General features: G+C 45.3%; 3 protein-coding genes and 1 long non-coding RNA gene across 4 annotated transcripts; 2 read left to right on the top strand and 2 right to left on the bottom strand.

The window, feature by feature from the left end:
- The first annotated feature begins 8,886 nt into the window (after nt 1-8,886).
- On the top strand, nt 8,887-19,937 carry LOC136473661 (uncharacterized). Its single transcript, XM_066471312.1, has 13 exons — nt 8,887-9,517; nt 17,076-17,213; nt 17,328-17,409; nt 17,521-17,597; nt 17,695-17,801; nt 17,930-18,041; nt 18,143-18,259; nt 18,370-18,461; nt 18,565-18,631; nt 18,725-18,803; nt 18,895-18,986; nt 19,074-19,217; nt 19,341-19,937. The coding sequence occupies exons 1-13, from the start codon at nt 9,209-9,211 to the stop codon at nt 19,365-19,367; spliced, it is 1,443 nt and encodes a 480-aa protein (XP_066327409.1). The 5' UTR covers nt 8,887-9,208; the 3' UTR covers nt 19,368-19,937.
- A 399-nt stretch (nt 19,938-20,336) lies between these two features.
- On the bottom strand, nt 20,337-21,290 carry LOC136473660 (uncharacterized). Its single transcript, XR_010762710.1, has 3 exons — nt 21,229-21,290; nt 21,071-21,143; nt 20,337-20,446 (listed from the first exon to the last, which is right to left on the bottom strand). It is a non-coding gene; the product is annotated as an uncharacterized lncRNA (long non-coding RNA).
- A 975-nt stretch (nt 21,291-22,265) lies between these two features.
- Nucleotides 22,266-23,871, top strand: LOC136469998 (protein STRICTOSIDINE SYNTHASE-LIKE 10-like). Its single transcript, XM_066467984.1, has 2 exons — nt 22,266-22,366; nt 22,911-23,871. The coding sequence occupies exons 1-2, from the start codon at nt 22,266-22,268 to the stop codon at nt 23,869-23,871; spliced, it is 1,062 nt and encodes a 353-aa protein (XP_066324081.1).
- A 699-nt stretch (nt 23,872-24,570) lies between these two features.
- On the bottom strand, nt 24,571-25,462 carry LOC136473658 (peptidyl-prolyl cis-trans isomerase-like). Its single transcript, XM_066471311.1, has one exon. It carries the CDS (start codon nt 25,380-25,382, stop codon nt 24,864-24,866), a length of 519 nt encoding a protein of 172 aa, XP_066327408.1. The 5' UTR covers nt 25,383-25,462; the 3' UTR covers nt 24,571-24,863.
- Nucleotides 25,463-25,541: the final 79 nt, after the last annotated feature.

Below are 25,541 nucleotides of genomic sequence, written 5' to 3'. Positions count from 1 at the left end.
CATGATTAAATACTCTATATGCTTTGGACTTTGATGAGTAACCAATAATAAAACCAATATCGCAACGTCTTTGAAACTTCACTAGGTGTTGTCACATCTTGTAGATGTAACATTTGCAACCAAACATCCTAAAGAAGGAGACGTCTGGCTTCTTCTCATTGAGCAACTCATAAGGTGTCTTGCCAAGAAACTTTTGAAGGAATAGGCAGTTGGATGCATAGCATGTGGTGTTGATAGCTTCCACCCATAGAGCTTCGGGAGTGTTGTACTCATCAAGTATTATTCTTGCTAGTGTGATCAATGTCCAATTCTTTCTCTCAACTACACAATTTTGTTAAGGAGTATATGTTGCAGAGACCCCATGCGTGATCCTAACTTCATCATAACAAGCTTCAACGTTTGTATTGTCAAATTCCTTCCCATTGTCACTTTAAATCTTCTTGAGCTTCACTTTAAACTTATTTTATGCTCTCTTGGCAAACTTCTTGAAGCATGATGCAACTTTGGATTTGTCATGAAGGAAGAACATCCATGTGTATCTAGAGTAGTCATCAACAATCACAAGACAATAAAGATTTCCTCCCAAACTCTTGTATGTTGTTGGTCCAAATAAGTCCATATGAAGGAGCTCTAGCACTCTTGTTGTTGACATGAAAGCTTTTGTAGGATGAGTGTTTGCAACTTGCTGGCTTGACATGCACTACAAAGCTTGTCCTTCTCAAACTTTACATCCTTCAACTCTCTCACCAAATCATTCTTCATTAGCTTCTTGAGTGAGCTCATCCCAATATGAGCAAGTCTTCTATGCCATAGCCACCCAAGTGTTGTTTTGGTGAATAGGCAAGTCTTCAAATTAGCATCTTTGGTGGTGAAGTCCACTAAATAAAGGTTATTGTATCTAAATCCCTTGAATATCACTTGATCATCATCTTTCTTGATACAACCACTTCCTTCTCGGTAAATAGGCATTGAAAGCTAAGATTACACAATTGTCCAATGGACAGCAAGTTAAAGCTCAATGAAGCAACATATAGCACATTTGAGATTAAATGATCATTTGATATTGCCACTTTGCCCAATCCTTTAACTTTGTCCTTTGAATTATCTCCAAATGTGATTCTTTCTTGTCCATCTACTTCTTCATCTAGTGAGGTGAACATACGAGGATCACCGATCATAAATTATGTGCAATCATTATCAATTACCCAATGACTTCCACCGGTCTTGTAGTTCACCTATACACAAGAGATCAAGTTTTAGGAACCCAAACTTATTGAGGGCCCTTAACTTTCTCAATAAGTGACTTTACGACCCAAATTTTCTTAGGCCTATTCTTGTTGGGTGGTCCTAAGAACATAACTTTCATCTTTCCACAAGAGTCCTTTCTAAGCATGTAATAAGCATTGAAAGCAAAGGGTCTAGCATACTTGGGCAAGGGTTGTGGTGGTGGAGTTTGACACTCATGGGCAAAGTGGCCTTCTTGTCCACACTCAAAACACCTCTTTGGTTTTGGCTTTGACTTGTGTTGTTGGTGTTGTTGAGCTTGAGCCTTCTTCTCTTGGTTTACAAAGTACCCAATGCCACTTCTATCCATTAGTAGCTCACTTTGAAGATGCTTGCCTCTTGTGAACTTGCTCAATCCAATCTTGAGATGCTCTTTCTCCAACTTGAGCTTCTTGTTTTTTTTTCTTGAGTGCATCATTATTTTTCTCTTCCTTGAGTTTCTTATTCTCTTCTTTGAGCTTCTCATTCTTAAGAATCAAATCACCATCATGATCAAGAGTTTCTAGCACTATAGTGTTGGTGGTTTTGAGCTTTTTAAGATCTTTCTTTAGCTTTTCATTATCATGCTTGAGCTTGACATACTCATCATAGTTGTTGGTTTCAACCACTTGCTTGTCTTTGCCACTAGATCCTTGCTCAATGCTCTCAACAATTAAATTATCACATGATGTAGCTATATCAATATTGACAACAACGTTAGTAGCATCATGTGGCTTATTGGATAAAAATTCTTGAGCGATAACAAGATTATTATGATTGATCTTGAGAGCTATATATTCTTCTTTTAGCATATTGTGGCTAGTGATGAGCTCTTTATGCATCCCCTTAAGTTTATCATGTTTATCTTTAAGCTCTTTCTTAGAAGATTTGAGCTCCTTGAGTTTGGATGACATAGCTTCATTTGCTTCTCTAAGCTCAACACTAGCCTTTTCGGCTATATCATATTTGGCTAAAAGAGAATCATTCTTTGCTTCTAGCTTGTCATTCTTAGCTCTAGTCTTTCTAATAATCTTAGTGTATTGATCTAGCAATTTAACAAGATCATTATATGAAGGTGATCATATTCATCATCATCACTATCACTATCACTATCATTATTGTTAGCATGATCATCACCCCTACTACTATCATCATCATTTGATACCTTTTGTTCACCCTTGGCCATAAGGCATAGGTGTGTAGAGGATGATGACGGTGGTGTCGATGAAGATGATGAAGAATTAATCACAATAGTAGCCACCTTCTCGTTGTCACTATCATTATCGGATGAGCAACTAGATGAATCAATGTCCGTGAGCCAATCACCAATGATGTATGCCTTCCCATTTTTATTCTTCTTATGGAAGTCCTTCTTGCCATCTTTCTTCTTGTATGGCTTGTTTTTCTTTTTTTCATCTTCATCACTTGAGTCATCATTCTTGCCCTTGTTCTTATTCTTGTACTTGTCTTTCTTAGACTTTGTGCATTGATGTGCTAGATGACCAAGCTCTCTATAATTGTAACAATCTATCTCTGAGATTGGCTTCCTTCTTGTGCTAGTGAAGAACTTCTTTTTCTTTCCATCAAACTTGACGCTCTTATTTAGCTTCTTTAGCATCTTGGCGGTTCTTCTCACCATGAGAGCTAGACTTGCATCATCAACTTCATCATCAATTGAGCTCTCATACTCAATTCTTGCTTTGCCTTTCTCTTGGCTAGCCTTTAATGCTAAGTCTTTGTCTATCTTTTTTATAGAGGATGAGCCATCTTATGGTGTGATGTACATGTATATCTCATGAGCATTGATCTTTCTCAAGATTTGAGTCGGTGTAGCAGTGGAAAGATCTCCTTGATGAAGCACGGTCACAATATGCTCATATTTGCCAATGGGGAGGACACTCAAGATCTTCCTTACAACATCAGATGGTTGCATTTGTGTAAGTCCGAGCCTATTGACTTTCTCTACAAGAACATTCAAGTGTGAGTATATTTCATTAGCACTCTCTTTAGGAAGCATCTTAAAAGAATTAAGCTTTTTCATTACGAGATGATAGCGTTGCTCATGCTCACTCTTAGTTCCCTCATAGAGCGCATAAATGTCCGACCATAGTGCATGGGCGTCCTTATGGTTTCTCACCCGGTTAAACACATCTTTGCAAAGGCCTCTAAAGATGATGTTTCAAGCCTTTGCATTCCATTTCTCATAGTTCACTTCATCGTCTTGAAGGTGCATGGGATCTTGAGGTTTTGGAAATTCTTGTGAGGCAGCTCTAAGTATTCCAACATCTAGAGCTTCTAAATATGCCTCTCGGTAGATTTTCCAATAAGAAAAATCATCCCCCTCAAAGATAGGAGGAGGTCCATCCCCGTGAGACATCTTTCTCTGGGTGGTTAAGCCTAAATACATGAGCATGAGGCTCTAATACCAATTGAAAGGATCAAGATACCTAAGAGGGGGGGTTGAATTGGGCTAATTCTAAAATTCTTTGCAATAACTAAACCCTATGGTTAGCCCACTTCACCCCTTGTGCCTAGAAAGTGTTTCTATTATTCTACCACATAAAAGTTTAGTAACCTATGTTCTAATTCTACTCTAGCATGGCAACTCTATGAATGTAAAGACAAGAATTGAATTGCTCAAAGTAAAGAGAGAAGGAAGGACGCGATACTATTTGCCGAGGTATCAGAGAGTCGCCACTCCCCACTAGTCCTGGTTGGAGCACCCGCGCAAGGGTGTAGCTCCCCCATGATCCGCGCAAGGATCAAGTGCTCTCTACGGGTTAATTCTTCGATACTCTATCACGGTGAATCACCCACAACCGCTCACAACTTGAGTTGGGTCATCACAAGCTCCGCTGGATAATCACCAAGCTCCTAATCACCACCAAGCCATCTTGGTGATGGCGATCACCAAGAGTAACAAGCACGAACTCTCACTTGACCACGACAAGCCAAATGAGAAGGGTGGATGCACACTTTGCTACTCTTGCTTTCACTAATGAGGTCTCTCTCTTGGATTCTTATATCTCAATCACCTCACTAGGAACTTGCTCTTCTTGGAACTCTCAATGGTGTTTCTCGGCTATTGGAATGAGCAAAAGTGATCCCTTGAGTGAATAGAGGAAGTATTTATAACCTCTCATTCAAAACAAACCGTTATGTGCCTCTGTGGGGTGACCGGACGCTCCAGTCAAGATGACCGGATGCTCCGATCAGTTCTCCCCGCCTCTAAGCAGTTAAGTTGTGACCGAACACTGACCAGCATCCGGTTAGCACTGACCGGACGCGTCCGGTCACAAAAATTTCCCTGGAGCCTTACTGATGTTGATCAGACTCTGGCACCTAGCGTTCAATCACTTTGCTGCTCAGTGTCCGGTCAGTAGCCGAAACCTGACCAGCGTCCGGTCAACACTGACCGAACACGTCTGATCAGGATTCTCTCACTCTGGAACCTTACTAGAGTTGACTGGACTCTGGCACCCAGCGTTCAGTCACATTTCACTCAGCATATGGTCGCATCCAAACAACTTCACCTTGATCAAATGAACTGACCAGACTCTACGCCAGCGTTCGGTCACACCAGAATCAGTGTCTGGTCAGCATTTGACCCTCCATTCACTACCAACTCGCAATCATATATGAATGAAGTTTGCTCCAATTGATCTAAGGGTTTTTAGGACCTACCTAGTGCTAGATTTGACAAGTATGCACCACACCTAACCCACTAGACTCACCTAGGTCAAGCTACCGTCCATACCCCTTATAGTACGACCAAAGGAAAAACAAAGTCCTAAACTACTCTAAGTGTCTCTTCAACACCAAACAACACTTAGAACTAGTCCATCCTTAACCTTGTCGTCCATCCTTTAAAAACTGAAACAGTTTCCATCGTAGGAGCATGACCACCATGATTGCCTAATCAATTGCCATTACCGTGACCTAACTTAATTGCATCTGCAAAACACACGTTAGTCACAGTAATTACGTATTGTCATTAATCACCGAAACCCAACTAGGGGCCTAGATTCTTTTAGGAACGATTCTTGAAAAGAAAATTACCCCCACCCAATAATAACTAAAAAATGATGGAGATATTTCAAGAGCAAGAAGAGATGGCACCGCATCAAATACAAATCATACTTTCTAGCCACAACTCCAATCGATGATTGGGATTATTTTGCTATAATGCTATTTTACATTTGTTGATATTATGTATGGTATTGTATTATTGCAACCTTAATGTTAGCACTATGGGTTTGTGCTGACCCCGACGACAATTAATCCTAGCTTCGCCCCTGTGTCCGCGGCACAGCGCAGCGCTTATCGGCAGCATGTTCGTACGATCATTTTCCGACCGGCGGTATTGCGACGCGGCACATGGCAGAGAGACCCGGGCAAGACCAGCACAGCACATGATCCTGATCGACGATGGCATTGAAAGAGCATCATGGAACGGAACATGTCGTGCCGATTGGCAAATGGCAAAATGATGGCGCCACACGTGGCGCTATTAAATGATGGATCCATGGATGGCCACCCATTAGACTATCTCCAACAGAGCATGCAAACCTTGACCCAAACACAAAATAGGTCATTCATAGTGTTTTGCCTACAAAAAATAATGCTCTAATAGAAGACCCAAATACCTCACCCATTTTGGGTACGAGTGAAAGCTCTAGTTTGGTTTTGGTTAATTGACGAAACCCTAAGTGCTAACCTAGTTTATCAAAGTGATTATGAGATAGGTAGCACTACTCCAAGTGATGAAGCAATGGCGAAGATTATGACAATGCTTGAACTTGAAAAGAAGAAAGAAAAAAACAAAAGGCTCAAGGCAAAGGTATAAATAGTAGGAGCCATTTTGTTTCGGTGATCAAGACACTTAGCGAGTGTGATCACATTTATGTTAGATAGCTGTACTATTAAGAGGGGTGAAACTCATATTGAAACGCGGTCATCAAAGTGCCACTAGATGCTCTAACTCATTGCATATGCATTTAGGATCTAGTGGAGTGCTAACACCCTTGAAAATGCTTGTGAAAATATGCTAACACATGTGCACAAGGTGATACACTTGGTGGTTGGCACATTTGAGCAAGGGTTAGAAACTTCACTAGCGCCCTATATAGAAAAGACAGTGGTTCACAGAGTGACCAGACGCTGGGTTCAGAGTCTGGTCAACGACAGCAGTAAGCACACGATCTCAGTCTTGTGACCGGACGCTGGCGTGTAAACTGATCGGACGCTGGCAGGGTGCGTCCGGTCAGTGCTGACATATGTTGACGTGAGGCGCACAGAGGAAACAATGAGTGACCGGACGTTGGGTGAGTCCGGTCGAGCAGGACCGGACGCGTTCGGTCGTGAAATTTCGCGTTTGGAACCTTACTGAAAACGATCGGACGCTGGGGTCCTGTGTCCGGTCACTTTCTAACTGACGCGTCCAGTAATCACTTGACCATTGAGATCGGGCGATCGACGTTTGAAGCCGATGACACGTGGCAAGCATCGGGCGACCGGACGCTGGGGTCCTACGTCCGGTCAAACTGACCGGAGCGTTCGGTCACCCCGTGTTGTGCCCAGTGAAGTGGTACAACGGCTCTATTTCGTGGGGGCTTCTATTTATGCCCCATGACTGGCTCAAACTCACTCTCTTGGGTATTTTGCATGGACATAGCAATCTTGTGAGGTTAGCCAAAGCCCTCCCACTCATCTCCATCATTATTTCATCATCATTGTGAGATTAGGAGAGAATTCAAGTGCATTGCTTGAGTGATTGCATCTAGAGGCACTTGGTGTTCGTGTTTTGTTGCGGGATTCACTTGTTGCTCTTGGTGGTTGCCACCACCTAGACGACTTGGTGTAGCGGAGGAGGATTGGCACGAGTCGGTGATTGTTCATGGCCATCTTCGGTGATTGTGAGGGGATTTGTACCTTCCCCGACGGAGCGCCAAAAGGTAAGTCTAGTGGATTGCTCGTGTCATTGAGTTACCTCACTTGTGGGTAGGTTCTTGCGGTGTTCAAATTGTGTGGACGAGGTTTGTGCAACACCTCTTAGCTGCTGAACCACCAAGTGTTGGTCGACACAACGGGGACGTAGCGTGTTGGCAAGCACGTGAACCTCGGGAGAAAATTGGTTGTCTCTTGCCATTTGGTATTCTCCCGGTGATTGATTTAATATTCACCTTGTGATTGGTTCACTCCTCTACACGGCGGTATAATCACCCTACTCACTCATTTATATTCTTGCAAACTAGCTGTGGCAAACTCTTTAGTGTAATTAGAATTGAGAGCTTGCTTTGTTATTTTAAGTTCATCTAGTGGAGCTCTTTAGAGTAGCAAGATTGAGAGCTCTTAGTGAGTAGTAACATTGCAAGTTGTGTGCCTAGTAATCATTTTAACTAGAATTGTTGGATAGGTGTCTTGCAACCCTTGTAGAGCTAGAGCAAGTTTACATTTCGCTATTTGTCATACTAATCAAATTGCTCTAGTTGATTTGTAGATTTTTAAATAGGCTATTCACCCCCTCTAGCCATATTAGGACCTTTCAATGAGGCTCACCGAAACGTAAATCTGCATCGTCGAGACGGAAGCCCAACCCGCCCGCAGCCCCGCACGCACGCGCGAGGCTATCGCCCTCCTTCCCCCGCAGGCCTCACCCTTCCTCCGCCCCCTAGATCGAACTAAAGAGGAGGCAGCAACCACCGCATGCCACTGTGGCGCTAGGAGCTAGCGGAAGCGCCGCCCCGCAAGAGGGAGGCCAGAGCAAGGAGGAGATCCGACGGCAGAGCAAGTCGGTCGAAGATGGGAGTCCCGATGTTCTACCGGTGGCTGGTGGACCGCTACCCGCTGACGGTGTCAGACGCGGAGGAGGAGGAGCTCGTGGAGCTCGAGCCCGGCGCAGGCGGACCGCTGCGGGGAGCCGGCGCGGCGAGGTCCGCCTCAAGGCGCGGCCGGCGGGTAGCACGACGTGGCAGGGCGTGGCCGTCGGGGAGCGGGGATCCGGGGTCCTCCTCGCCCGCGACCGTCGGATCCGGGAGGGAGGGGTGCTGCTGCCGGCCAGATCCGGAAGGGAGGGGTGCCGTGCTCAACGAGGGAGGGGATTGAGGGACGGAAACGAACGACGAGGAGCCTGCTCGGTGAGGTCCGCCTCGAGGCGCGGCCGGTGGGTACCTCGGCAAGGCGGTGAGCGGGGCGCGGCCGTCGGGGAGCGGGGATCCGGGGTCCTCCTCGCCCGCGACCGCCGGATCTTGGATGGAGGGGAGGGAGGGGTGCCGCCGCCGGCCGGATCCGGGAGAGAGGGGCACCGTGCTCAACGAGGGAGGGAAGAGAGGGAGGGGCGGCGTCGGGGTAGAGAGGGAGGGAGGGATGGGAAAGGGCGGCGCGGGGGAGAGAGTGAGGAGGGAGGGACGGGCTTTTTGGTAGGCTGTTGGAGAACTTAAGTTTTGGATACGTGATCATTTTACTATACGTTTACTATACGTGTCTCAAACTATGAAATGAATCTCTGATTTAGGTAAGTGCGGTTAGAGATAGCCTCGTGAAGGCAAGTGCAGGGGAGGCAGGGGCGCCGGGCGGTAGCCAGTAGCACTGAGTCCTAGTCCTATATAAACACTGGTAGTAGTAGTCCTAGGCGCGAGTTGAGTGGGCGATCCACCAGAAAGGAACCGAAGCGCATCCGCTCGATCCGGGAGCGGCAGGTTGGCGAGGAGACGAAAGGCAGTCGGCGAGCGCGAGCCCTTCTCCCATCCGTCGAGTCCCCCCCAGCAGGGAGAGCAGAGGGAGTCCCGTTCCCGTACCACAAAAAAGCCCACGCAACTGCTGCCCCAGGTAAGGCGGAGGCGGATATCTATCTACCAGTTTCCTCTCTCGATCGGTTTGCCGGCCGGGTCTCTCCCTCCCTCTCACATCTGCTGAGTCTGTTTGTTGCGCGCTTGTGACGGCGGCGATGGCGGTGGCGGACGGGAATGCAGCAGGAGGAGCAAGGGCATTGCCCGGCGCCAGAGTCGCGCCACCACCGTCGCCGTCGCCGTCGCCGTCGCCGTGCTGCAGGCAGAGGAGGACGGCACCGGCACCGACCATGGGCGGGTACGAGCTCGTCAGGAGCGACGACGCGGCGGGCGCCCCGGGAACCGATCTCGAGTCCGGCGCCAGCGCCATCAAGGCGTCGCCGCCGAACCCGTCGACGTCGTCGCCCGCTGCCCGGCAGCAGCAGCGCCTCGTCTCCCTCGACGTCTTCCGCGGGATAACCGTCCTGGTACGCCCCCTCCTCCTACTCATACTCATAGCAGTAGTGGTGGATTCTCGGACGAATTGAATTGGATTCTCGCTTCTCGATTCGTCGCTACCATTACCGTCGCCCGGGCGCTGCGCTTTCCTTTTCGTTTTCGCCCATCCATGGGCGTGGAGGGGCGGGGGCATCGGCAATTCGGCATCGATCGACCAACCGACCCAACCCAGGCCACTCATTCACTCATCATCATGAGCCGTCGTGATGAAGAGCGTGGAGTGTCTCCCTCCAACTGTCGCGTGCCCCCCATGATCCCTCCCTCCCGCGCGCCCTGCTGCTGCTTGTGCTTGGCCTTTCTCCCATGTCTGCTTGCCGATTCCCATCCCTTCTCTTCTTCTCGCCATTCAGGACTCAGGAGTGCCCCTAGCTTTGCTTGCTTTTGCGTGCAACCGTGCATGAGCCTTTTGCTAAAGAAAAGAAAAAGCAATCTTTCGTTTCACTCATTGTTCATGGTAGCGCTGGTCAACTGCTGGTCAATGTCTTTGTAGACGACGCCATGATCATCGTCCTGTATGCGAATTATAAGCCATACTTTTTTAGCCAACAAACAATATTTTTCTCTCACAACAAATCAGCCAATAATACCTTATCAGCGAGCAGGGCACATGATGATGATAAATATAAAAGGGACAAAACAAGAAGACAGAGCGAGGGGAATCCGAGTCAGGGTCAATTGGGCCAAGGAGACGAAACATACAGCTGCTTATACTAACCATCATGCTCATTGCTCAGTCACAGGAGCCCGCATCCGTATGAATGGCTACTTGCCAGCTTTAGGTACCGTACGGACGCTGCCTCCTGCTAGGGGAAAACAGTTGGTTAACAGGCTGCTGCCACTTTAGTATTATTAACACAAATAGTACCGTGTCACATGACGATCATATTCCTGTAGAGCCTCAAAAGAGGCAAATGTACCGTTTTTACCGATAAATACACAATTGGCACGTCTGTCGATCCATGAGAGGTTTTGTTTGGTCACACAAATTCATCAGTAAAAAAAAAGTCCACGTCAAATTAGCTATGAATATTTGTTTGCAACCCTACGATTAATTGTTAGTGCAAAAATAAATAATAAACCTGGCTAATTGTCTTACCTTAACTGCTACAAATTAACAGTGAATATCCGTTTGTCCTTAGCTAATAAGCCCGACTAATGTCTTACCTACCACCCAATTAACGATTAACTATTAGCTGGTTTCTTCTAGTTAACACAGCTAATAGTTAGCTTATAGCTGAATGGATCCGAACGGAGCCTTAAGTACGTGTTGCTACGTTAGCTGAGGAAACATTTAGACAGATATACATGTGTGTGGTATACCAGCATAGAAAGGATCGCTATTATTAGCCTACCCATAATCATTGTGTTATAGTAGTACTACTCAAATATAAAATGTGTTGATGATTCCAGAGATAAACTTGTTTGCCTTTCCGTTTAGACTTTCGCTTGCCTATTATCGTGCACTGATCGATCCACCGACCTCTTCATGTCAAAGCCTCAATGGTGATGGTGAGTGCTGCTCCCCCAGACCTAGAAGATGCACCGCAAGATTGTGTTGGTCTAATCATATAAATTATAATATAGGAGTAAAGTAATGACGTACTAAGAGCGTCGCGTGTACGTACATGTGGATGGGACTTCGAGTCATACGACACCTATTGTTGCCTGTTTATGTATTGCACAAAAATCTGCGGTAGTCCGGTTCTAGTTCACCAATCCACGTTGCTGTTACCCCCACAAGTCCGCATTGGCATTGCCCACTTCTGCATAGTTGGAGCGTGGCGACGTGCCAACCAATTTTATTTGTACCCTGGAAACAAGACTCGTCTGGCGGATCATGAAGCTAAGGCCTATGCTTCATGATTCGTCAGGAGCTGAAGTCTATGCACCACCTGTCCACCTTGTATGGTAGGGGACCTTGATTTGGGATTTTTTTTAAAACAAAACTCTGGTTTGAACTAGATAGATTCCTGCCGGGAACTGTGTGACCACAAACAAACAATCCCCATGGAAAGCACATACGGAATCCGTCGTCCCAGTAACGGCGTACCCGACGTCGATGCCGGCCCGCCGTGGCGACGCCCTCTTGGCGCTTACGCTGCAGCCCTCTGTGTACGACGCCCCTCGCCGGCCGGCGCCGGCGCGTGCACGTAGCCAATAACCCTCCATTCGGTCTCGGCAAAGGTCCGGCGGTGGGGGTGTGCAGACTGCTGAGGCCTGGGGAGTGTGAGGTGGCTGGCGCTGGCAGGCTGCATCAGCTCCACCCCAGCTACCTGAATCGCTCTCTTTTATGTTTTTGGCCGCCTTTTGATTGCCTGGATTTGGTCTAGTTGGCTTTCGCTTTGCTTGGCCTGCAAGCGCGGCAAGCGAGCCGGACTCCGCCGGCCAAAAGCTAGCCGGCCCGGGTCTGGTGGACGTGGCTACTTGAGAGCCTACTAGTTATAGGTTCACTAACTACGTGCTGTCATGAACTAAATATGGTACCACGTCTTCCTAAATAGCTAATCTAGCATGAATTCTATTGACTATCCAGGAGAGAGATCAAATAGCCAGCGACTCCAAAATAGCTAATCTAGCACGATCAGAAACAACTCTCTTACAGCTCACACAATCCTCCACTGTAATGTTATTTTTTTTTAATTTCTAAGTCTCATCTAGCTAGCTATTTAGAAGTTGTCATTGAGGACGTCATTAGAGCAGCTCCAGAGTATGTTTTAGGCGGTGCCAACGTGAGAGAGAAAAGGATTGACACGGTACGAAATGCTGGAGGGAATATATATGTGAAGCGGTGCTAGACTAGACCCGGGTGCAATGCAGAACAATTGGTGCCAAGGGTTGAATAATATTTTGTCCACGCTCTCTATCAACAGTACAACTACAATACGCTTTACCAGTCTTAGGAAGCAAAGGAGCTGATGGTCCAAATGTTGGAGCATTTTACACCAGTTTAGCACCTCCTGACGTGTACAGTTTTCAAATGCCAAGAAATTCCAAGTAGGGTAGTGTTTAGTTCCCAAAATTTTGCAAATTTTTTTAAGATTCCCCGTCACATCGAATCTTTAGACGCATGCATGAAGCATTAAATATAAAAAAAATAAAACTAATTACACAGTTTAGACGAAATTCACGAGGCGAATCTTTTAAGCCTAATTAGACTATGATTGGACACTAATTGTCAATAACAATGAAAGTGCTGCAGTACTATTTCGCCAACTAAACAAGGCCTAGCTTGCAGAGGTACAGAAGCCCCCTCTACACTCTGTAGACATTCCAAGTGGCTTGTAGGGGTATAGAGCCCCCCAGGGGCGGATCTAAAGGCCGGCTGATGGGAGCCCCCACAGTTGGTACATCCATGAAAATATGGGAAGGGTTGGAGAGAAGAAGAGGTGGAGGAAAGAAAAAAAAATAGATAAAGAGAGGAAGAAGAAGAGATCAACCTTCTTCAATCATGTTCTGCATCCACCACTGCCCTTCTAGACAACGTAGAAGCGCTTGTGTTCAAGCAGTGCAATTCAAAACCTAGAGACTCGGGATGCATAAGTAGAGTGATGGGGCCGCGGGGGGGGGGGATTCAAAGTCGTGGGACCAACAAACATTACGCCATGTTTAGTTTCAGGAAGTTGGAATTTTGGGATACTGTAGCACTTTCATTTTTATTTGGCAATTAGTGTTCAAGCATGGACTAATTAGGCTCAAAACGTTCGTCTCGCAATTTCCCACCAAACTTGCGCAATTAGTTTTTTTTCGTCTACATTTAATGCTCCATGTACGAGCCACAAACATTTGATATGATGGCTACTGTAGCATTTTTGGAATTTTGGGTTGCAACTGGGGGGGGGGGGGGGGGGGGGGGCGTGGGTGGGTTGTCGGAGTCGTGGGACCAGCAAACATTAGCTTTGTTTGGATCAACAGTTCTAGTGTGTTCTCCGTCCATTTTTTTAGATTAAGGTTGTCCATGTGTCTTGCAACTTTTTCCCCGATGATAACATTTCTGTTAGCTTGCATTGGCGTATATTTCCGTGATTGCTGAAAAGACCATGGCATCAAATGTGCTAGCTTAATGCGTAAGAATTGGAAATTTAGATATACAATACACCTTTGTTTTTCGGCCCGTTCGTTTGGGCTTGTTTAGCTTATAAGGTGTACTTTTTCAGCCAACGAATAATATTTTTCTCTCACACCAAATCAGCCAACAATACTTTCAGCTATGATTTATCAGTCAAACAAGTCCAAACGAACAGGACGTTGGTCTGTGCGGATAAAGTGATCACTTACTTTGTGAGCCTGTGGCTTGTAGCCAAAGGGCATACTCACACTAACACAACATGTCGTTTATAAACCTACATCCATCCCATGCATGAGCATGACGCGTAGCTATATTTGAGACACATGCTTTAAGGTGTGTTTGGTTGAGCTGTGGCTGTGGGAAAAAGCTGATGTGGGCTGTGAGCTGTAGGAAACCTGCTGTCGGCTATGAACTGTAGAAAAGCTGAAAGCTGTTTAGTTAAACAAGTATAAAATATAACTTCTATCTTTATTTCTCTTGAAACAACTATGAAAAAGCTTTTTATTCCACCAATTTCGAAAAGTAGAAAGCCAAAAGCCAAAAACAGAATCAAACCAGCTTTTAAAAATGTACTATGAAAAATCAGCTGCTTCTAAAAAAAAACAGTCTCTAAAAGCCGTCCCTTTCGTTGGGCTAAGCCAAAACTAAAAGTTCAACCAAACATACACTTAGACTGCTCGCTTATCCAGTGATGACGCCGTGGATCGCCACTTTGGCTGCCACTGATTGCTGCTTTTCAAGTACTATTTCTTTATCCGTCGTGTCGAGCATCGAGTGAGAGCATGGTCTGTCACGGCCTTTCACTAATTGCAATTTGACGCGAACAAAAGCCGAAGCCACCCCCGGCCACTAGACGTCACCTCAAGGTGGTCCTCTGACGCCGATTCCCAGGGCTTGTTTAGATGCAAAAAAATTTTGTAAAATGGATACCGTAGTGTTTTCGTTGTTATTTGATAAATAGTGTCCAATCATAGTCTAATTAGGTTTAAAAGATTCGTCTCGTGGATTTCGTCTAAACTGTGTAATTAGTTTTATTTTTTATTTATATTTAATGCTTCATGCATGCATCCAAAGATTCGATGTGACGGGGAATGTGAAAAATTTTGCAAAATTTTTTGCAAACTAAACTGGACCCAGCATGAAAAGTACCACTCCTGTTGAAGTCAAGATCCACCGACTCACAGTTAATTTATCTCAAGGTGCCCCTAAGAAAAGAACAATGATCAGATGACTATATGGTGTCTATTTCAAGTATCTTGTATCTATACGACTATAGTACAGAACATCAGAAACAGTACTCGTATTAGCGCCCAGGGTCTCACGCAGTAAAACGAAGAATCTGGTGAGCAATGTGATGCGATACGCTGATGGCATCTCCTGCTTGCTACGGAGCTGCTACCTGCAGCAGGAGGCCAGGAGAATTGATAGCCATTCCAAGGACAGGGCAGGCCTGCACTGCATTTACGATGTCATCGTGTAGGCTGGAGGCTGGACTGGGGCTACTCGCCTAGTACGCCTACTGTGATGGCACGTCGCTTGTCTAGTTCCTCAGTAAAACTTTACACCCCTTAGTATTAAATATAGACTAAAAAAATAATTAATTACACAGATTACGATTACTTTATCTAACGATTTTTTAAGCCCAATGAATCATGATTTGACAATGCGGTGCTACACTAACACATATGTTAATGATGGATTAATTAGGTTTAATAAATTTATCTCACGATTTACTAACGGATTCTGCAATTTATTTTTTATTAGTATCAAAACACTCCGATAGCCTATATAACATCGGACCCTCAAAATTTTACGATCTAAACAAAGCCTAATTTCAGGGGCTAACTTCACTGCAAGAGCAGGGGGTCCAGCCGTCTAGGGCCGCGTTTAGATGGCAATTTTTTTTGTTTCAGCTACTGTAGCACGTTTGTTTGTATTTGGCAATTAGTGTCTAATTATGAACTAATTAGGTTCAAAAGTTTCGTCTCGTGATTTTTTACCTAACTGTGTAATTAGTTTTTTTCGTTTATATTTAGTACTCCATACATGTGCCGCAAAATTTGATGTGACATTTTGGAGCGAAAAATTTTGGGAACTAAACAGACCCTAGATCATACATGGGCGTGCAGTGCAGTGCAGTGCACGGATGGGGCATTGCAGCTGCTAGCCAGCCATCTGTATAGTACTGGCCAAGCTACCCCGGCAAAGTCAGCATGGATTGGATTGGGCACAGATGGCAGATAACGTGTCGAGTATCCGTCACACAGGAATTCACTCACAAATATCTATCCCACAAAACGAAATCTCAGCGTCATCATGAATGAAAGAATGAAGATTTGGTGCCCAGGGGGCTGGCGCCTTCCTTACCTAAAATATTATTATGTTGCAATGTTTCAGAAATTATCACAAAAATCATATATATATTACACATAAAGTTAAGTATAAGTATAACCGTAAGAGTTCAATTTGAAATTCATCCTAGATGCCAAGAAACAAAATAGACAAGCAATCAACCTGGTACTGTTCATCATGTGTTGAAAGTGACACTTCTGCTGTTTTTTAATCTCAACGTCAAAATGAATTTCAATCTGAATTGTTTTGCTACACTTAACTTACATACATGATTTTTATGTTGATTTTTGAAACATTGTAATATGGTATTTTAGTCCTTTAGCTGACGAGGGTGCCAGCCTCCTGGGCGCCATATGATTTTCCTGAAGGAAATACTTTTTTCCTCAAATGAATTCTTAGGTGCCGTTCCTATGCTCCGAATGCCACCATAGGGAATTTTTCTATCTGTTACATCTGTATGAATTTTAATCTCCCTTCCATTGGCGCAAGCCTTAGAACGGGAATCCAGGAACTGCTATGTTGGAATGGACTAGTCCATCCATTTACAACACAGAATATGTTCGTCAGCCTTTCGAGGTAAAGGCAGTAAAACAGTGGCTTAATTGGTTTCTGAATCCGATGCTTGCCTAACTCCACTGGAATGGCGCTAGATCAGTGATGTTTAGTATTAGTATATATAGGAGTAATGCTTTAGCCACAAGTTACAGGATAACAGAATCCAATAATGTACTAATATAATGCAGATCATTAACCAAAGCGTGGCATCAGATCTGCTGTGATTGATGTTACTTAACTTGCTTTCCAGGATTTGTTATTAGCCCTTCTTGATCTAGCTATGACAAGTTTGAGATTATTATATCTCAATACCTTCTGTTCTCTTTTTATGGAGCTGTCAGATTCTTTTAAGCACTGGAAACAGGGAAGCATTGACCTGTGGAGTTATGGTGCTCTTATCATTTCTCACCTATGATCTTTTCTAATCCCTGAATTGGCACCTATGATCTTGTTGAATAAGGGAAAAAGGAGAAAAACATGCACCAAATTGTCACAATTATTTTTTTTACTTGCAATCTGAAACAGGCAGGACGTGATTGTTTTTCTTGTTGCAGCTTATGATTATTGTTGACGATGCTGGAGGCTTCCTCCCAGCACTGAACCACTCTCCTTGGGATGGCGTAACAATAGCTGATTTCGTCATGCCGTTCTTCCTTTTCATAGTTGGAGTCTCACTAACACTAGCGTACAAGGTATACTGGACACTGAGGTCACAAATGCACTACTCTTTATACTACCTTTTCTTTCAAATTAAGTGCCGAGTTATCAGCATGTTGAATGATGATTTGTCATACCACTATGTGCAGCGGGTGCCAGATAAACTGGAGGCAACTAAGAAGGCGGTACTTCGTGCCCTCGAGTTGTTCGGCCTTGGTCTTGTTCTCCAAGGTATTTTGTCTCTTAACTAGTATCAGAAGATGGGCTATTAAAAAGTTTCCCAAAAAAAAGTTAGCTAGGGTAACAATCAGTCGGTGCTCCATGTGCTGGTTCTTTATGCAGGTGGATTTTTTCATGGTGTTCACAGTCTCACATTTGGTGTTGATCTAATGAAAATACGGTTGATGGGCATACTTCAGGTACTGTTTTTATTGCTCTTTCAGAACAAATTGACACATTCAGTACTAGAAAAGGCGCAAGTCATCTGTAACGGCATATGATGGTTCTATGTTGCAGAGGATTGCAATAGCCTATCTTCTGGCTGCAATATGTGAAATCTGGCTCAAGAGAGATGATGATGTAGATTCTGGATATGGTTTGCTAAGGAGATACCGCTACCAATTGTGAGTTCAGATCAAAATTATCCTGACGAGTTATGCATTTACTGTTCAGGAACTATAGAATTTGAATTGAATAATTGACCTGGTACTGATATCTCATATTTATGACATATGGTTCGTTGTCCTGCTAGATTTGTAGGATTGGTCCTCTCTATAGTGTATACTATTATTTTATATGGTATATACGTTCCAGACTGGGAGTACCAGATATCAGGCCCTGGTTCCACAGAGAAGTCATTCTCTGTAAGTGCGAAGCCTCACTCCATTTTCTTTATTATCTTGTTACAAGTTCATATACAGCATGGAAGAAGTGCTAATGTTCATGCTACATTTGAATTCGTCAGGTGAAATGTGGAGTGAGAGGAGACACCGGACCAGCCTGCAATGCAGTTGGAATGGTTGACCGTACAATTTTAGGGATCGATCACCTCTATAGACGGCCAGTTTATGCGCGCACAAAGGTTTTAATATTTTTTTGACAGAAACACAAAGGTTTTGATATGAAGTGCAACGTCTCAGTTTTCTGCTCCCTTATCACAAAACTCAGTCAAAAGTTTTGGCTAACATGCAGGAATGTAGTATAAATTATCCAGAGAATGGACCTCTTCCACCTGATGCTCCATCATGGTGCCAGGCACCATTTGATCCTGAAGGCCTCCTCAGGTCAGTGCTTCACTAACTCTTCGTCAGTGACCATAAGCTTCTCTTGGAATGCAAGTTCCTCCAACTGAGTGCTAGTTCTTACTGTCCTTTGTTCATGTTTCAGCTCCGTTATGGCAATTGTCACTTGCTTGATTGGGCTTCAGTTTGGGCATATAATTATACATTTTGAGGTATAATGCTGGTGTGATACTAGATTAACAAATTATTCTTGTGTAGTCGTGTAAAATACTTACGTTTGCCCCCTGGGCTAAATTTACCTGCAGAAACACAGGGGAAGAATCACAAATTGGTTGATCCCTTCCTTCAGCATGTTAGCTCTAGCCTTCTTAATGGACTTCGTTGGTAAGTATTCACCAAACACTGCTCAACCACATCCTTATTCCCAATCCTGAGAGCTTGAGATGGATGGAACAATTTTCACGATTCTTTTCAGGAATACGCATGAATAAACCGCTATACACAATAAGCTACACTTTGGCTACTGCTGGCACTGCGGGTCTTCTTTTTGCTGGAATTTATGCTCTTGTTGGTCCTCTTAAACCTGAGAACATATATATGCTAGTGTCATCCATCATCTCCGAAACCTCACAGTAACTGTCATGGATCTTTCAGGTGGATTTGTACGGGTTCAGAACACCTACCATTCCCGTGGAGTGGATGGGGAAGCACGCCCTGATGATATATGTCCTGGTGGCATGCAACATCCTGCCCATGTTCATCCGTGGCTTCTACTGGAGGGACCCCAACAACAGCCTTGTAAGTTTGAATATGACAGTGTTATGCTCCTCCTAGCTGCAGAGATTTCAATGGGTTCTACAAGTGCAGTTCATGTTTTGTTGGAATACCTAACAATGAACCTTTTTTTACATGAAAAAACAGCTGAAAGTCATTGGCATCGGGGCGTGAAGCCATGATCTTCTACATGTTCAGGCCCAAACTTGGACACGGTTTTTTCTTCTTAATATAAGGATGCACAGCTCTCTCGCGTGTTCGAGAAAAATAAACACGGTTTTTTCTTCTTAATATAACGATGCACAGCTCTCTCGCGTGTTCGAGAAAAATAAACTTGGACACGGTCGGGATGCAGAAGTAGGTGCTCAGGCCAAGTTTTGCTATGCGGTTAGAGCACGATAGTGCTCAGCTCATGCGTCATGGGGCTGCCTATTCTATCAGCACTGCCGGGCTGGCTGTTGGCACTTGCAGGAGAGTCCATTCTCCCTGACATCTTTGTATATGGTGGAGTTGAGCATGTATATGATATCACACGAGTAATACTATGGGATTCAGAAGAAATATAGTACATATCCAAACAAGTGAGCTTCATTTTGTCTAAAAAAACAAGTGAGCTTCAACCTTTCTTTTTAGAAGCTGGGATGTAAGGTTCAGTTCTCCAAGTGGTTTGTCGTGCTTCTTCTTAGAAGCATGCGCTTGTTTTGTCTGAAACCAATTCCGTTTAAAAAGCTCAGAAAAAAAAGACCCGCGTAAATTTGGGATAGCCATAGAAGGCAATGAGCTTCTATAAGTTTCTAATATAAGCTTGTTTCTGGAATAAAGTACTTGTACTTTAACTTTGAAAGTGGTTACAAAAGTCACAACACCTTGTATATTATCACTCATATAATGCAAAAGGTCCAAGAATTAGGTTATCAAATCTAATCCCCAAGCTCAGACAGTCATCCAAAAGAAACAAGAATGAAAATTTGACATTGATATTTTTATAGTGTCAAGCAATACATTTTCATGGACTTATCTGTATGTGATACAAAAGTTTATACAAAAAAAGAGGAGCCAAATCAGCATATACCCCACCCCATTTTTGCTTCTCGACACTGAGATGCACATTCTACTGACCATATATAGAAACAAACGGAACCTGCAGGTGACGAACTCACGATGCATCCCCCATGTGGACCTAACAATATTGCCGCTCCAGATTTTAGGAATTTGGTGCCCAAAGGATAGTCTGGAACTAGAAATGCCCCAATCTGCCACAAAAAAGGCAACGGTAAATCATTTGAAGATGAAGCTTAGTGATTTATTCAAATCATGCAAAAGAATATGAACGAGCAGCACATTCAGCATTAAAGGTAGCACAAAGTTTAATTTTCTTCTTGGGTCAACCCAAAACCCACTCCATACAAAGTAGAAATCCAATTTCACCTATGCTAGTTATTCTTTTCCTTGGTTGACATGCTGGCATCCCTAATTGCAGGAGCCAATGTGAGAAATTGTTTCAAGGATATCTGATTCCTATAATTTTCTTTTGTCAGACCATGTTTTCTTCGCTGTCTTAGACCTATAGTCGATAAATGTGGACTACTTCACAGGAACATATTTTCATGATTCATGCTAAGAACTTTGAGATTGAAAGACTAGTCTCTACTTGGATATGACAAATCTAGATGCATCAGAAATTTTGTAGTTGATTGTGCAACTCGGTTTTATAATGGAAGATAATGATGTGAGATCTACAGGAACTATCCCATGCCAACCAACTACCAAGAAGATAATATTCAACGGATGGGTACACTGTTTGTCAATACAAAAATGTCTGTTTGTCAATAGGCCGGCTCAGTCACAACTCACAAGATCCGAAATAAAGAAAATACCTGACTGCACACTGTCATTATGAGGCTTTTTCGTAGTTCCTCACTATAAGGAACACCAGCCACCAAAACTGACCTGAAGAAGGCAATTTATAACAAAGATCTTATATGCAAGTATACCAATACAGGGTGCATGAAGGAGAAATAGCAGCAGATTATACCTCATGCTCAACACCAACAACGGCAGCCTCTGCACATTGTGGGTGGGAGAGGCTAATTTCCTCGGTGCACTGTAGCATTCTGCTTGTATTTGGTAATAATTGTTCAACTATTGACTAATTAGACTCAAAACGTTCGTCTCGCAAAGTACAATCAAATTGTGCAATTAGTTTTTAATTTCGTCTACATTTAGTACTTCATGCATGTACCGCAAGTTTAATGTGACGGGAAATCTTCTTTTTGCATAGTGCCAAATTCAGGAGTTCGGGGGAACTAAACACACCCCAAATACATTAGTGCAAGCTAGACTATTTGAAAGGGTAACCAATGATCTCAATCTCATACAGTTTACCCCAAATTAGGAGAAAGACTTAAGGTGGTGTTTGGATCCAGTGACTAAAATTTAGGTGTCGAAAGGATGTTATATGGGATGTTCGGATACTAATAAAAAAACAAATTACATACAGCCTGTTCGTTTGGCTGTGGCTTATCGTAAACGATCCTAAATTTCCAGCCGAAACAGTATTTTTCTCTCACACAAATCAGCCAGCAGTACTTTTTCACGAACCAGCAACGATACGAACCAGTCAACCGAACAGGCTGTATAATCCGTCGGTACTCCACGAGACGAAATTTTTAAGCCTAATTAATCCATCATTAGCACATGTTTATTGTAGCACCACATTGTCAAATCATCGACTAATTAGGCTTAAAAGATTCGTCTCACAAATTAGTCACAAACTATGTACTTAGTTTCATAATTAGTCTATATTTAATACTCCATGCATGTATTAAACATTCAATAGGACGACGACTCAAATTTAGGAGGTGCAACTAAACATCACGTAAGATAATTGAGGCTTTTCCTTGTGTACCATTAAAAAAGATGGCATTTTCCTACAAACCACTAAAAAGTTCAGATTTACCTAGGTGCCATGACACTTTATTTCTTTGCCTCTCAAGCCATTCCGTCCATTTTCACTGGTAACGGTGTGTAACGGCGAGGAGAAAAGACCGAAGTGCCCTCAGTTAAGGGAGGATGAGTGAAATTGCCGTTTGCCCTGTGTGCCACTCCCTGACCACGCCAGCTACGATCAACGTCGGACGCCACCGTGGCTCGCCTTGTCGTGCCAGCGCATGGTACTGTCGCGCCGGCCGCGCTGGCGCGATCAAAAGGGCCCGTTTATGCAAATACTTTTTTTATTAATATTAAAATATTGATTAAAAAGGATTAAAAATAAAAAAAAATCCCCAGTTTGTGCGGTTGCCGCGGCACCGTCGGCCGGTCTCGCTCTCGGTCTCGCCGCGCGCATGGACCATCCCTGATAGTAAAATAACAAGAGACAGCACCCGGCGGGCCATCCCTGCTGCAAGGCCGGGCAGGCTCCCAGATCTATTATATTCATATTTATAACTCTAAATTAATTTATTATAAAAATATATTTCATAATTTAAGTTTTTTATCTATAACTGTTTAAAGATATAATATACTAAAACATGGTATACTAGAATTATATGTTTTACTGGACGGAGGCAGTATCTCACACCTGCATTCGCGTCAGTTTTGAGTGAAGTAGTGTGCACTCCTGTTGCTGTTGGTCTGGTCATTCGTATTCATGTTTGGTCGTCGCGTGAATGATGAGAGGGGCCACTCACTGTTTTCTCGCGTAGTTCCAAAGTGAAGGCGCGACGGGCAGGTTCCAGCTTCCAGGGTCATAAAACGCGAGCCCACGGCGCGGCAAGACACACATCAGAACACACGACGAATCCAGCATGCGCTGCACGAGACTGCGAGAGCGCACACATCGAAGATCATCCCCAGGAAGCTAGCTAGTTGGGCGAGAGCGCACACCGTCGTCGTCCTAGCGCTTTTCGCCTCGCCGTGTGCCGCCGCCGCGCAGGTCAAGACGACCGACACGCGCTGGAGCTTCCGCGTCCCTTTACCCAGCGGCGTGAGCGGCGCCGAGAGCCTCGCGTTCGATGGCAAGGGCGAGGGGCCCTACGCCGGCGTCTCGGATGGCCGCGTCCTCAAGTGGGGCGGCAGCACCGTCGGCTGGACAACGTACGCGCACAGTGCGAACTACAGGAAGATCCTGCTATGCACCGCGGGCGTGGTGCCGTCGGCGGAGACTGAGAGCATGTGCGGCTGCCCCCTGGGCCTGCAGTTCCACTTGAAGACCGGCGACCTCTACATCGCCGACGCCTACCTAAGGCTCATGAGGGTCGGGCCGGACGGCGGCGAGGCGGAGGTGCTGGCGACCGGCTCGGACGACGGCGTCCCGTTCAACTTCGTCAACGGCCTCGACGTCGACCAGGCCACGGGCGACGTGTACTTCACCGACTGGAGCGCGACGTACCCGAGGAGGTTCAACACGGAGATCATGATGAACGCAGACGCGACGGGGCGGCTGCTCAGGTACGACGCGCGCACGGGGGGCGTCACCGTGCTCAGGTCCGGCCTGCCGTACCCGAACGGCGTGGCGGTCAGCCGCGACGGGGCACAGGTCGTGGTCGCGCACACCGTGCCGTGCCAGGCGTTCAGGTACTTCCTCCGTGGCGCCCGGGCGGGGCAATACGAGCTGCTGGCGTGGTCAGGGAGTGGCATACAGCGCAAACGGCAATTTCACTCATCCTCCCTTAACTAAGGGCACTTCGGTCTTTTCTCCTCACCGTTACACACGGTTACCAGCGAAAATGGACGGAATGACTTGAGGGGCAAAGAAATAAAGTGTCATGGCACCTAGGTAAGTCCGAACTTTTTAATGACCTGTAGAAAAAGGACATCTTTTTTAATGATACACAGGAAAAAGCCTCAAGATAATTGCACCAGTGAAATACTCATATCTTTCATGAGCTCCGTACAGAGTTTGGAAAGCCCCAGACCATAATTTCTTTATGCAAAGATATCCAGCCTGTTCGGGAGGCCGTATCGTATTGTGGGTGGATTATTTACTGCTGGCTGGTTTGATGTGAGAGAAAAACACTGTTTCCGACTGGAAATTTATGATCGTTTACGAGCAAGCGAACAGGCTGATCGACTGCATTCCCCATCAACATATTGCCCTCTCTTGTCAACATTGACCGGTTATAAATCATACAGACAGTTGTTTCATCAGTCAGAATCAGAATATAAAAGAATTTTGGTTATAAATCATCAGAGAATGCTGGGATCATTTACTAGCACACCAAACAAAGAACCATGTGCCATGCAAAGGGGTGATCCATGCTTGGCAAGTTGGCAGTTCACATTAACACATTGACAATCAAAATCATTTTGGGGTCAGAACTTGCAATGGAACAAGACGCACATGGCACAACCGCACAAAGTAGTAGAACAATTAAGAAGCACGAAACCGAATTTCAGTTCTCATAGCATTATCTTGAGATGGATCTCATATCTACCATAACTGGTGAAACACGAAGTAAGCAGAGGCGCCATGGGATTCGCAGATCCACACCTAAATAAACCGCTAAATTAAACCACATGATAAACGACTCAACTCAGACCACCACTCAGATCATCATCATCTTATTCAGATCGAAGCAAATGGAAAAAGGGACGGACGCAGGCGGAGTCGACGATGACGGAGGGAGGGAGGGAGGGCGGCCGGACAGACCAGACGAGACCAGAGGAGATCTAGGAGAGCTGGCCGCAGTCAGCGATCTTGACCTCCTTGGAGGTGGATCCTCTGCGGGAGCCCACCTTCTCGATGGCCTTGACGACGTCCATGCCCTCGACGACCTGGCCGAAGACGACGTGCTTGCCGTCGAGCCAGGGGGTCTCGACGGTGCAGATGAAGAACTGGGAGCCGTTGGTGTTGGGGCCCGCGTTGGCCATCGAGAGCACCCCGGGCCCCGTGTGGTTGCGCACGAACTTCTCGTCGGGGAACTTCTCGCCGTAGATGGACTCGCCGCCCGTGCCGTTGCCGCGGGTGAAGTCGCCGCCCTGGCACATGAACTCCGGGATGACGCGGTGGAAAGCGGAGCCCTTGTAGTGGAGCGGCTTCCCGGATTTCCCCACGCCCTTCTCGCCCGTGCACAGCGCGCGGAAGTTCTCCACCGTCTTGGGCACCTCGTTGGCGTACAGCTCCATCACGATCCGGCCCGCCGGGGCGCCGCCGACGGTCATGTCGAAGAAGACGCGCGGGTTCGCCATCGGGATCCGAAGCTAGGGTTTGGGGAGGGTTTTGGGGGGGAATTTTCCTTCGGCTGTTGTGTGATCTGATCTGGTGGAGGCTGGGAGGAGAACTGGTGCGGTAAAATAGCCGGCCAGTCGCAAGGGGGGCGTTTGCGTCGAGCCAACGCGACCCTCTCT

This window comes from Miscanthus floridulus, chromosome 8 (assembly GCF_019320115.1).
Source record: "Miscanthus floridulus cultivar M001 chromosome 8, ASM1932011v1, whole genome shotgun sequence".
Lineage (NCBI taxonomy): Eukaryota > Viridiplantae > Streptophyta > Magnoliopsida > Poales > Poaceae > Miscanthus > Miscanthus floridulus.
Note: the sequence above shows the minus strand (reverse complement) of the source record. Positions and strands in the feature narration are given on the sequence as shown.

Excerpts from the sequence above, each read along its gene's own strand:
- LOC136469998 (XM_066467984.1), top strand. The coding sequence starts at position 22,266 with ATGAGTGAAATTGCCGTTTGCCCTGTGTGCCACTCCCTGACCACGCCA. Across the intron at positions 22,367-22,910 it reads CCTTGTCGTGCCAGCGCATG|GCGCGACGGGCAGGTTCCAG; the intron begins GTACTGTCGCGC and ends TCCAAAGTGAAG.
- LOC136473661 (XM_066471312.1), top strand. The coding sequence starts at position 9,209 with ATGGCGGTGGCGGACGGGAATGCAGCAGGAGGAGCAAGGGCATTGCCC. Across the intron at positions 18,042-18,142 it reads CCACAGAGAAGTCATTCTCT|GTGAAATGTGGAGTGAGAGG; the intron begins GTAAGTGCGAAG and ends TGAATTCGTCAG. Across the intron at positions 19,218-19,340 it reads GGGACCCCAACAACAGCCTT|CTGAAAGTCATTGGCATCGG; the intron begins GTAAGTTTGAAT and ends ATGAAAAAACAG.
- LOC136473658 (XM_066471311.1), bottom strand. The coding sequence starts at position 25,382 with ATGGCGAACCCGCGCGTCTTCTTCGACATGACCGTCGGCGGCGCCCCG.